General features: G+C 35.1%; 1 protein-coding gene and 1 long non-coding RNA gene across 2 annotated transcripts; both read left to right on the top strand.

Moving 5' to 3' along the window:
- Positions 1-341: 341 nt before the first annotated feature.
- LOC104235711 (zinc finger CCCH domain-containing protein 49-like) lies at positions 342-5,896 on the top strand. The gene is made up of 5 exons (XM_070171690.1): positions 342-521; positions 628-738; positions 2,240-2,509; positions 2,969-3,192; positions 4,888-5,896. The coding sequence occupies exons 2-5, from the start codon at positions 634-636 to the stop codon at positions 5,723-5,725; spliced, it is 1,437 nt and encodes a 478-aa protein (XP_070027791.1). The 5' UTR covers positions 342-521; positions 628-633; the 3' UTR covers positions 5,726-5,896.
- A 3,629-nt stretch (positions 5,897-9,525) lies between these two features.
- Positions 9,526-11,050, top strand: LOC104235713 (uncharacterized). Its single transcript, XR_011406475.1, has 5 exons — positions 9,526-9,709; positions 10,008-10,062; positions 10,191-10,224; positions 10,643-10,789; positions 10,975-11,050. It is a non-coding gene; the product is annotated as an uncharacterized lncRNA (long non-coding RNA).
- Positions 11,051-13,568: the final 2,518 nt, after the last annotated feature.

Genomic DNA, 13,568 nt, shown 5'->3' with positions numbered 1-13,568 from the left:
GTTTGACCAAGTTTTTGGAAGGAAAAAAAGTGTTTTTGAGGAGAAGCAGAAGCAGTTTTGGAGAAGCAGAAAAAGTAGCTTCTCTCCAAAAACACTTTTTTGAGAAGCACTTTTGAGAAAAATACACTTAGAAGGAGTTTTTTAAAGCTTGGCCAAACACTAATTGCTGCTCAGAAGTGCTTTTCAAACTAATTAGCCAAACACAAACTGCCTCTCACCAAAAATACCTTTGAGAAAAACACTTTTAAAACAAAGCGTTTCTCAAAATAAAGTGATTTTTGCAGTTTGGACAAACGGGCTAAAGGGGTTATAGTATTATAGTACTCCATCTTTTCAAAATTGGGGTCATTCTGCTATTTATAAAACTTGTGGGGAATATATTTTTCCTCCTCTTTTATTCTTCACACAGTAGTGTGTTTTTTCCTGGCCGTCCCTTTAGCTCCGCAGCCGTATTTCCTCCACCGCCACTGTATTTCTTCCACCGCCGTAAGTTCCGCCGCTGTATAAATCAATCTAATTAGGTACGTTCTATTTGCTATATATTATTTAGCAAATTAGTAAATTTATTGCAGTGTATTTGTTTGAATGAAAAAAGCTTCAATTAATCTTTTTTTTTTAAACATTTAGTAATAAATGGCGCATAGATTGTTGAGAGACGCAGAAGCAGATGGATGGGAACGATCTGATTTTCCGATTATTTGTGAGTCTTGTCTTGGAGATAGTCCTTACGTACGAATGGTAATATTTTTAACTTTTTGTTTCCGTTAAATTTTCTTTTTGTTGAGTTTAAGTTCTATGCGCGGTGTGATTGATCCTTCTTTCTGGTTAGTGAGGGGGATTTAGCAACTTATTTTGTGCTAAATTTCTCCTAATTTTTGAGCTTCTCCATCCAAATCTAGTTAATTTTGGTTTTAAAAGGTCACCTTTTTGTTATTTACTTCCTATGCATCGGAAGGTATTTTACATTTATACCACCAACTGAGACAAAACACCATCTGCCTAAGCCTTGGTAGGCAGGTAACCGTGTGTTAACGGAGATAGTACGTAGTGGAATAGTCGAGGTGCGCGAAATCTGGCCCCGATGTCACGGTCATAAAAAAGAAGAAGAGAATAAAACAGTGTGCTAGCAGGGAGAACACCAGCATGAAAGTTGGACATAAATTTGGGACCTATTCTTCCCATGTTCTCCTTAACTGCTTGGGCAAGGTGGCAAAAAGATTAAAGAGAAAAAGCTTAAGTAGACTTTGAAAAAGAACTTGCTGAAGTTATCTTCTTTTTTGTTTGTGTTTTTTGTGGTAACCAAGAAATCCGTTGGGTCTATTTTGAGTCTTCGACATTCTATGGATAATGCGTCTGCCCTCTATACTTCTCCACTTATATACTAGACTTGGTTCACAAGCAGGGATTCAAACTTGTGATGTGCACCTACCACACATCTTGTGTTTTACTAACTCGAGGAAGTTATCTGTCTTATTTAGGTGAATATAGCATTATTACATTGATATAATATCCAGAAGTACATTTCTGTGTATTTGGGATTTCGTATATGAGGAATCAGGGTTGCAGAGAACTAAGTTTTCCATCAGCAGTTTTAATGATGATGGAACAATTTGTTGCTCACAGAAGGATTTGCATTTCTACTTGGTAAAACTAAAATAAGCAGGGCAGCTTTATTCAAATAAGGAACTAGAAAGTGTAATTTTTTTACATCAAATCGAGCTTCAAAGGTCATAGTGTCGTTCTTTTAATCACAGTGGCCCAAGGGATTTTCATATGCCTCAGTTTTTCACTGGAGTGATTATAACGCGTGGGGAAGCTGGCTGCTCATATTTAATAGAGACAACAAGTTAACTTTTTTTCCTTAAGTCATAGGGGAAGAACAAGTGATCTTATTTTCATAGAGGAAAAGGTTGCTGACCCTCATTATAGTCCTTGTATAATGACTATTGATTGAGGTTATATACTTCCTTGGATCACGTTCTTAACATAATAGATTCTAAATTCAGTTTACATGTTGTTAACCAAGGAGTAAGGACAACTTTTCTAAATTTAAAGTTGTATCCTGATTTCTTGCTTCTGCTAGCCTTTCTATTGTCAAAAGGTCAGTCTTCTTCATACAAGTAATAGTGATTAATCTGAGTTTTATGACGTGGTTACTGCTACCCCCTTATTGTCAATCACCTTTTCCTTTCCATGCTTAATTATTGATTATTTTGATCTTGCCATTGTTTCCTTACAGACAAAAGCAGATTATGACAAGGAGTGCAAGATATGCACACGACCCTTCACAGTGTTCAGATGGAGGCCTGGTCGGGATGCAAGATACAAAAAATCTGAGATCTGTCAGACCTGCAGCAAATTGAAGAATGTTTGTCAAGTTTGTCTTTTGGATCTTGAGTATGGTTTGCCAGTTCAGGTCCGAGACACTGCTCTCAGTATCAATTCGAATGATGCAATTCCCAAGAGTGACGTTAATAGGGAATATTTTGCGGAGGAGCATGACCGCAGGGTATGTGAAGTTTTAACCAGAAGCTTATTTTTTGTTATAACATGCATGTGTGCACCACCTGCATATTCACAGTTTACATGCATAAAAAGATCATACTTTTGTTCAAACATTTGTCCTTCACTTTGTCTTTTATTATTGTTCCTCTCTCTCCCCCCCCATCCCTTCATATACTGTTTACTACTGAAGACATCTGCGTGTTCCTATACTATCAGTGATCAAATTTTTACTGGTGACTTTGAGGGTGCAAAAGGGGATTAGCTTATTTGAGAATTTGCTGAATCTTTGAGCCAAAAATTTCTTTTAGCCCAGAAGTGATTTATTGGGGTTGTGTTATTATTGGGTTTTCTTCCTTCCTCACCGCTAGGGAGGAGTACTTCATTTGCTTCAGCCAAAACTGTTGTATGCTAATCACTCAGCATTTTCTAATTTTTCAATCGACTTACAAATATTTCTGACCAGGCGAGAGCAGGGATTGACTACGAATCTTCATATGGGAAAGCTCGTCCAAATGACACTATTTTGAAGCTCCAAAGAACAACTCCATACTACAAGAGGAATCGGGCACATGTTTGTAGTTTCTTTATACGTGGTCAATGTACAAGAGGTTTGGAGTGCCCTTATAGGCATGAAATGCCTGAGACTGGGGAGTTGTCACAGCAAAACATTAAGGACCGTTATTACGGGTATGTGCAACCTAATCTTTATCCTGTCAATTTGAATGCTATTCGTTTTCTTTTTCAATACTCGTTTGACTCTGGATATGTCTAATCCGCATGTAGCTTTTCTGTTTTGTAGTAGAAGTAGACATAATATTGATATTTAATCTCCTGGTGTCAACTGTCAATATGTGCCTTCTAAATATTGGCTGTTTAGAGTATATTCCCTTGTAACTTTGGTGGTCTATTCCTTTTTGTCTGTACTATATTCATCCCAGTGAACACCCAATAAATATAAAATAGCTTTTTCAAATCCTCGCATTCTTTCCAACCATGGAGTTTAAAAAGAAAATAAAGGTTTTGCTTGTTCATACTTTTTGTTGAGGACTGTGTAGCATAATATTTTTAGAAAAAAAAAACAATACTCCCTCCGTTTTAATTTATGTGAACCTATTTACTTTTTGGTCCGTGCCAAAAAGAATGACCTCTTTCCTTATTTGGAAACAATTTACCTTTATGCAATGATTTATAGCCACACAAAATATATTTGCCTTATTTTACACCACAAGTTCAAAAGTCTTCTCTCTTTTCTTAAACTCCGTGCCCAATCAAATGGGTTCACATAAATTGAAACGGAGGGAGTATATTTTTTCCTAAAACCTCGTCCAATGTTAATATCTAATAAATAAGTAATCTAACAATCTTAAATCTAATAATAAGTATTAGTTAGGTTCTATTTGTACTAGGAACAAAAAGGACTTACAAGATGGATGTAAAGAGATTTGATAATGGGCTTAATCAGGGAAACTACAGATAGAAAAGAATATACCTATCCTAAGGATCCGTCATCCAAGGAATGAGCTTCTCTAGAGACAAATCCCGTGGACTGCACTCGGCAACAGTAGATGATTCAACAGCCATGCTGACCTTTTCTTTTGTTTTAATCCTTGGCTAGTTCTGAACCAATGGAGATGAAAGTAGTTGCTTGATGACACAGGTGGTTAAGGACTATGTTTCCTTGATGTTGATGATGCATAGCTGAACTTGTACCTGCGCCTCAATATAGTCTCGAGACTAAGCCAAATCTTTTCCTAATTTTTAATGTTACCACAACAAATATCTCTGTCCAGGTAAAAGACCATTCACATTCTCAGTTGAGAAGATTTCATTGTGAAAAATCACATACATTTAACCTTAATTTGCTCGCCTATTAGTCATAACCTCGCATTAGTGTTAATGATCTTTTTTTCATTTATTTATCAAAGTCAGTGCTAATGATCTTTTGGTTTCCTTAATTCCTAAATAAGAAACCTTCGGAAAATCAGACACCTTAATAAACTTCCATACCTGGCACCCTTAACGAGTCTATGTAGCATTCATGTCAAGTATATCAGAGAAGGTGTGACTAGCAAGGTCGCCCTAAAACCCTAGTTCGCCTTCTAGATTAAGTTAGGCAAGATTGGAAGGATCCATTTCTTCTCATACTCTAAGCAGCTAGTGCCATACCATTTTACGTCTTTGAAATGTCCACCTGTTCTTGTCTCTTTAGGTTCTCATCGTGACTAGATTAATGACATCTTGTTGAATGTTCTCTTTCCTGAAGATTTATTGTCCTAATGATCTTCATTAACTTAAAAGAGCTATATTACTATCTTATTCATGTTTTTGGCTCATGTTGTGGCTCAAGAATTGTTGCCATTATGTTACCTGCAATGCTTGCAGAGTTAATGATCCCGTGGCTATGAAGCTACTTAATAAGGCAGGTGAAATGCCTTCATTGGAGCCCCCAGATGATGAGAGCATTAGAACCCTCTATGTGGGTGGTGTTGATGCAAGAATCAGCGAGCAGGATCTAAGGGACCACTTTTATGCACATGGAGAAATCGAGTCCATTAAAATGGTGGTGCAGCGTGGTTGTGCTTTTGTAACCTACACGACAAGAGAAGGTGCAGAGAAGGCGGCTGAGGAACTAGCGAACAGGCTAGTGATAAAAGGCTTGAGGCTGAAGCTTCTCTGGGGGAGACCACAGGCTCCTAAACCAGAGACCGAGCTGTCTGATGAAGCAAGACAGCAGGCTGCAGTGTCACACAGTGGATTGTTGCCCAGAGCTGTCATATCACAACAGCAGAATCAGCTTCCTCCACCCCCAGGCACACAGGAACAACCCCCACCAATGCCATACTTCAACATTCCGCCAATGCCTCAGCAAGAAAGAGCATATTATCCGTCAATGGATCCTCAAAGGATGGGTGCCGTAGTTCCATCTCAGGAGGGGGCTTCTAGTTCAGCTACGGGGTCAGGTCCTGAAAACAAGAGTGGTTCTGAGAAACAACCACAAGGACAGCAGCATTATGCGTATCCACCGGCACCCCCACCTCAAGGTCAATTTTACCCGCCTTACTATCCACCCTATGGCTATATGCCTCCACCACCGCCTCAACATTATCAGCAGTATCCCCCGCCTTATCAAGCTGCCAGACCTCCACCACCTCCTGCTGGTGAGCAAGCAGCTTATCAGCAGAAGCCTCAACCAGCAGTACCGGCAGCACAGCAACCTTAATTCAGTTTTATCCAGCTGCTCCGATCAAGAAGAATCTATGTAAACTGACGTTTTATATTTTCAGTACTGCAAAAAAAATTTATTGCTATGCGAGCCATTTGAAATTGAGTATTTGATTCTGTTCTGCCAACGCAAATTTCTATTGTATTAGTGCCTCTGTTGCAGTGTTCATTTCCGCTTCAAACTTGATTCATTCTCTCTATACTCTTGTCTCCTTCAGCCTTAGAACCGAGACTAACTGCAGTTTCTCATCATTTTTCTGAACTTTGCATTCTTACTACATGGTCGAAAGTTTATTCTCCAGTTTCCTGCTATTGGTCCATGTTCATTGGGAAATAAAAGAAAATTTCTCACTGAATTTGGAACCTCTATGTCTTAATATTGAGACACGGCTAGTTAGGTAATGTAGTTTGGTTTATGCACGGGGGTATTTGGATAAGTTTGTTACACCTTACTACATGGTGCACTAAGCTCTCGCTGTGCTCGGGGTCCGGGTAAAGGCTGAACCATAAGGTCTATCGTACGCAGCCTTACCCTGCATTTCTGCCTCCTGATCACTTGGCGTCAACTTTATTAGTTACACCAAGGTTCCCGTCACATAATATAGAACTTCTCATATTAAAATATTATGCTAGAAGATGAAATCATTCAATCTTAGTCCTATTACGATATATACCATGATTTAGGCACTATTGATTGACAGCAAGCTAAATGGGTAAAAATGTTGTTAACATGATTAGTCACGAGACTACTTTAGGGAACCAAAATACCAGAATCTGCTAAACCCCAAAATCTTTATGGTCCACACACTCCTAAATTCACCAACTTCCAAGGAAAAAGTTACAAACAGAGGATAGCAAACAACCAGAAATGTTATCCTACGTAATGGTAAATGTATTTTATATGGTTCACGGGAAGTTTGAACTCAAGGGTGTGATCTAGTTGTCGATAAGTGAGTGTAAACTTTGAAAATCATGATTCAATTTCAGTATAGACAAAAAACGCTAGGCCTCTTCTCCTATAGCATAAGTCTTGTTGGATAGAGTTAATTGATACTATCCAAATACCCGTGCTGGTAGGAGATAACAGTTACTCAGTAAAATAGTTGAAGTACGTGCAAAATTTCAGTTTTTACAAATGAACTAAATAACTTAAGCATCTTCTGCTGAAGTTTTTGAAAAAGCTTTATGACAAAACTAATGAATCCAGGACAAAAAAACCTCAGCTTTTAGTGCTGAAGTTTTTACAAATGAACTAAATAACTTAGCATCTTCTGCTGAAATTTTTGAAAAAGCTTATCCAGGACAAAAAAACTTCAGTTTATTTAGTGCTGAAGTTTTATAAATGAACTAAATAACTTCAGCTACTATGCTTAAGTTCAACAATTACAAACAAAAACTTCAGCAAATAGAGAACAAAACTTCAGTTACTATGCTTAAGTTCAGCAATTACAAACAAAAATTTCAGCACACTTGCTACTTCAGGCCCGTCTACTAGAATGCTGAAGTTTTGCGTGATTGTCTTTGCTACTTCAGCCCCTATGCTGAAGTTACCCGAAAAAGTGGGTACGCCTATAATTTTTTTTTGCAAAGCGGACACAAGTTAAAACATGACCCAAAAAATGGGTATAGATGCAAATGCCCCAAATATTCGAGATGCGCAGCTGGCTCTATAGTGGATACCCGATAGATTCGACATCAAATATAGAGGAGCTGAACATCCACAAGAAGTTTGAATAGGTAATATATATAGACTGAAGGCTCTTTCTACACATTTTCAATCTTCCTGCCACCTGTCTATGAAGACAAAATCTTAGTCTATATTTGTGGTGAGAGATGAATCTCCTTTTTCTTATATGTATTTGTACTTTGATGGCTCGTTTGGTACGAGAGATAAAGTATAATTAATTTCAGGATTAAATTTAAAATAAATTTATTTTATATTTGATTGGGATAAGATTGTGTATAACTAATTCCGGAATTAATTATCCTGGGATTGCAGTGGTTATTTATCCCTATGAAGGATGGAATAACTAACCCCGAAACAATTAATTCTGGAATAACTTGTTTCCAATCAAACGACGAAGATAGAGTTTGTTTAGAGTTTGTTTTCTATAGAATATTGCATAGTTTTTAGCAGTCTTTCAACATATTTGCAGACCTCTAAATCTTATTGGGGACAAGAGGGGTTGCTTACCATAACCCCCACTTCCAACCGAGAGGTTGTGAGTTCGAGTCTCCCCAAGAGCAAGGTGGGATGTTCTTGGAGGGAAGGATGCCGGGGGTATTTGGAAACAGTCTCTCTACCCTAGGGTAGGGGTAAGGTCTGCGTACACACTACCCTCCCCAGACCCCACTAAGTGGAATTATACTGGGTTGTTGTTGTTGTTGTTGTTGTTGACATGTGAGAGCTAGTGCACACATGTGAAGTTTCTTCTACTTTCATTTTCATTCTGGATTTTAATCACATGAAAGCTTGGCTGTTTTCCCTATGTAAATTGACCACAAATTAAACCACTTTGTTTTGCTATATTTGTTTTCTTGTTTGTTAATTTTAATGGATTTAAATTAAATATATACACTGACAATGTAATACTATTATTATATTTTAACATATGAAAACTGATGAGTTAAGCATTTTTATCAAGTTACTATTTAATATTTATCATAGAGATTTGTAATTACGCTAAATGATCTGATTGCATACATACTTTTGCACGGTCGTTACAGAAAACTTCAAACTCAATTTTAGTGTATTTTTTTGTGCAAAATCACTCTGTTATTAGTCCGTATTCAACACCAGAAAATTAGAGGACGTTAGTTTAAGAAAACAAAAACAGAAAATTCCGAGCCCACAAGTTTCTTGTGTGTCCTTAAAGAATTTAATCCTTTTATAGTTGCCCAAGTTTCAAATTAATTACTCCCAAGATAGAACAGAATAACTATTCTGTGATAGCGACACTTGAAATCACAGAACTTCGGCAAACTCAAATGGCGGAGCAAATCACACAAAATACTTATATTTTTGCTTTGAAAACAATGCAGAATGCAGAAGATAGGGGGAGAGATTTTCAAAATTCGGCGGTGGAAAAAATGAGGCTGAGCCTCTCTATTTATAGTCAACAAAATTGAGTCCAACAGGTGCAAATGTGCCTGTTTGTTTGAAGAGGTGTCTATTCGACAGAAAGTTTGAATTTCTGTTAAATGGAATATTTGGTCGCGTGGAAAATAATGCCGCAAAATTCCAAATTAATGTTTCTCGCGTAAAAATATTAGAAGAGAAAATATTAAATGACCGAATAAATAAATAAATTTGGTCCAAAAAATTATCAATCAAGCCGAGCGACGACGACAACGCGAGCTTGCTCTCTTCTCAACTCTTTAAAAGCTAGAAGAAGTGGTTCTATATATAATCACAAGAATTTTACTCTTCCTATCCAATGAGGGACAAAGTTCTTTTGTAAAAGGAACTAATTTAAAATTTCATTTCCCACCATTTTCTATTCACGCCTCTTTTGTTTTAATTAATAAAACCCAACACACTCTACCTCCGTATGTTGGGTCAATTTTAATTAGAATTTATGCCACAGAAAGCCTGCTAGGGGGCTTTAGCTTTCAGAGCTTGAACTCGAGACCTCTGCTTAAACGTGATGAAATTTTTACCATTCAATCATATCCCAGAGTGGTGTATGGTAAAATTGTTGCTATCAAAGACTGTTAATTTTTGTAGTGTCTTTTCATGAAGAGAACATTGTAAAAAATACCCATAGAATTCTCCAAATTTTAAAAGAGTTTCCAACAGTCTATAAATTCCTCAGCTGACATTCCCAACAACATAAACCATCAAACATCATATTTTTTTTTGTTTCTCTATTTTGGTCATTATTGCATTATATCATTCTTATCAACAAAAAACAAAATGGAGAAGAAGCTTAGCTTAGGAATACTCCCTCTTCTAATAATGTTTCTTCTTGTTGGAACTAATGTAAGTTACCATTTTACATATATCCATTAGCTTCCCCTACCCTATAATAAGAGAGAAAATTAGGGGATTCAGAATGAACGTTATCTTATTATGTGTATACATTTTAACTTTTTTTTATATATGCATACATAATTCGAGTCGAAAAAATGAGTTCAGTTGAACTAACACAGAATCCATCCTGAATTCGTCTCTGTTGATAACATCACTTCCCCATCTCAAAGTCTTACATTCAATTGTTTATTTTACAAATTTTCTTTCATTTTTTTTAATTGACATTTCGCATTTGTATGATTATCAGGCAAAAATAACAGTCTCCAGCACCTCAGCCTCAACCTCCTAGCACTTCTCCAATGGTGAGTCATGTTATGAGGATGAGAGATCAAGAGAAATCTGAATTCCCAAATTTTTATTTATTTATTTTTTTTGTTTTTGTTTGAAGTTGCAATTTCTTACTTATAAAATTAATTTTTTCTTCTTGCAGTATGGTACTACTCCTGGTAATCTCCATCCACAAGGTATTAAAAATGAGTTCTTTTTTATATTGTATATTGTATACTTGAAATATGGATGAATTAATTCTTGCATTTGACACATTTATAATAGGTACTATGTGCAAAAAAGAAGTAAACATAACAAGAAGCCAATTAGATTCAACGTATAGATATATACATAATCTTTTTAAACCTGTCTACATAGTATAATCTTTTAGTGAAAGGAACAAAGATGAATTATCCCTAATAGTTGAGTGGAATTTTGATTCCTTCTCAATCAAAGTGTCATGTTATAACCACCAACGGATGTTGTGTAGCGGATGAGACTGTTCTTTTCTTAACCAGAGGTCTCAGGTTCGAGCCTTGAGTATAAAAACATTCTTAGTAGGGAGCTCTTCTCCCATAATAGGGTCCTATGCAGCGCTAATCCGGATATAATCAGGCTTCAATGCGGGAACCGGATACCGAGTGAAAAAAAGAAGAAGAAGGTGTCATGTTATACCATATGAACCATGGGCGAAACTACATGTTATAGAGGCCAGGTGGTCAACTAACCACCCTTCGTCGGAAAATTACACTGCGTATATAGGTAAAATATTAGATTTTAGAAGTATATAACATATATTGAATACTCTTTCTTGGAGAATTGTTTTCACTTCATTCAAGTTTGAACACTCTCGAGTAAATTCATGTTTGAACACCCTTGAATAAATTCCTGGCTTCGCCACTGACATGAACTTAAATAATTTTAGTTATTTCTGGCTACATTTGCAGAATGTCTACCAAGGTGCACATATAGATGCTCAAAGACACAGTACAAGAAGCCATGCATGTTCTTCTGCCAAAAATGTTGTGCAAAATGCCTTTGTGTTCCTCCTGGTACATATGGGAACAAGCAATTTTGCCCTTGCTATAATAACTGGAAAACTAAGAGAGGAGGCCCTAAATGCCCTTAGGGCTCGTTGGGTATGAGAGATAAGGGATAATTAATTTCGAGATTACATTTGAGATGAGTTTATTCTATGTTTGATTGGGATAAAATCGTAGTATAACTAATCCCGGGATTAGTTATTTCCGGATTGTAGTGTTTTTTTTATCCCTATAGGAAGGTGAGATAATTAATTATCCCGAGATTAGTTATCTGGGGCTAGTTAAAAGACCTTAAGATCATAGAGACCTTAAATGAACCTTTACATTATCAGTGTAATTTTAACCCGTTATAGCAGATTGTATGTTTTATTTTCAGATTATTAGTTTCACTTATTACGAATAATTTCCTGTAATTTTACATTAAGTGACGGAATAGTGTTAAAATTCTTTTACTTAGTTAGTGTATGGAAGTTAATTTTTTTTTAAAAGTTTTATATTGTTCCCAAGGACCAGTATTGGAATTACTTATGTTTTGCTGCATACTCTCGCTTAGCTTTAATCTATCTCAATTTTTATATTGACAACAAAATTTTAGAATTATCAGATAGTAATATTTTGTGGGCTATGAAGTAGGAAAACTTCATTCTTTTAGGATATAAAATTTCAATTTTAATGCTTTAGTACTTATGAAAGAAAATAATTATAAGAGAAAATATAACGCCAATGAATGGATAAATGTTATACAATGAATTGAGAGCACACTTTTACTTAATCATGTCGATGACTACCTTATTATACTAGTCTTAGGGTACGCGTTTTGTGCATGTATCCTATATGTTTGACTTTTAAAATAAAAATTAACAAAAAATGCAAAAGTTATTGAAAATGATGACTACTAAATATTTTATTTAGCTGGTTCAATGAAGAAAGAATTCCTTTCATAAAAGTTCTTAGATGCTGTATTGTAGTTTTTGAGGACTTTTATGGAAAAATCTTATAGAAGAATATTATTATTTTTATGACCTAATACAAAAATAAACAAAAAAATATGTAAATACGATTATCAACAAAGATTTGTCAAATAAAATAAATTAAAAAAAATAAATTTCTCTGCTATTTTGGGAATGAAGATGTGTTGTGCTCACAGAGATAATTGATAAGGGAGAACGTAAAGTATAAATGGCTTGCAGTTTTTACTGGAAATAATTTAATATAGAACATAAGAAGATTGTCATTTGTAAAATAACAACAACAACAATAACAACAACAATAATAATAAATGATAATTCGTTCAGAATATAGTTTAAATTCTATTGTTTCCTTCTTATTGCTTCAAGTTTGTATTTTTACGAATTTGACTTTTAATACTATTATAACCAATTTTGCCATATGCTAATGCTATTCTTATCAAAACAAATTTATGTATCCTATAAGATTTTTTAATTAAATAGAAAATAATTTTACTTATATTTCGGTCCTTCCCCGGACCCCCCGCATAACGAGAGCTTAGTGCACCGGGCTGCCCTTTGACAAGAGTGGGTTGCTCATGGTGAGCACCCTCCACTTCCAACCAAGAGGTTGTGAGTTCGAGTCACCCCAAGAGCAAGGTGGGGAGTTCTTGGAGGGAGGGATGCCGAAGGTCTATCGGAAACAGCCTCTCTACCCCAGGGTAGGGGTAAGGTCTGCGTATGCACTACCCTCCCCAGACCCTACTAGTGAGATTATACTGGGTTGTTGTTGTTGTTGATGATGAATATGAAAAATAATTAAATTGATTCTTGTTAATTAGTTAATTCAAATGCTTAATTATTTGTCGCAACATTAAAAGAAATTATTATTTTTTGTTGATTCACATTCTTCATATTAGCTCATCTGATTTTAAACAATTAATTATAATTATACTATTATCTAAATTATATTATCAAAGAGTAAAAAAATTAATTTTATTATTTCACTTTTTGAATTTTTATGTTTGTAATATCATTAATGTACTTGACTCTTGTCAACTACTTAAATATTTTATTAGTGATTTGTTCAATATAGATCGATGTTTTAAAATATTATGTAATAAAAATAATTATTATTATTGCTTTTATTTTTATTATTATTAAAAAAGATTAGGACGAAAGAATGAAATTTCATGAGCACGTCTAGTCTTGGATAATCTAATTAGGATAAAAAAAGTTAACAATATAAATTCCTTAGGTGAATGAAGTTCCTACATATGAGGGACTTTGCATAATTTCAAATAAGGAATGTTTTAATAACCAATATTTTAGTTGATTTGAAATTTCTAAAATATTAAAAAAATAGTAATTAATTTACAATTATAATTTTATCTAATGTAAAACCTATTCTAAAAAGGTAAAAAAAGGCGAACGATATATTGATAGGTGATTTGTGATTTTAATATAATATAAATATATTTTTCTCTATCTTTAGTGTTTTTTACACCGTATACTTGAGAAAAGGAAGAAAAAAAAGTTAAGTGCAAATTT

The sequence above is a fragment of the Nicotiana sylvestris genome, chromosome 4 (genome assembly GCF_000393655.2).
Source record: "Nicotiana sylvestris chromosome 4, ASM39365v2, whole genome shotgun sequence".
Taxonomy (NCBI): domain Eukaryota; kingdom Viridiplantae; phylum Streptophyta; class Magnoliopsida; order Solanales; family Solanaceae; genus Nicotiana; species Nicotiana sylvestris.
This window is presented reverse-complemented; position numbering and strand designations above follow the sequence as displayed.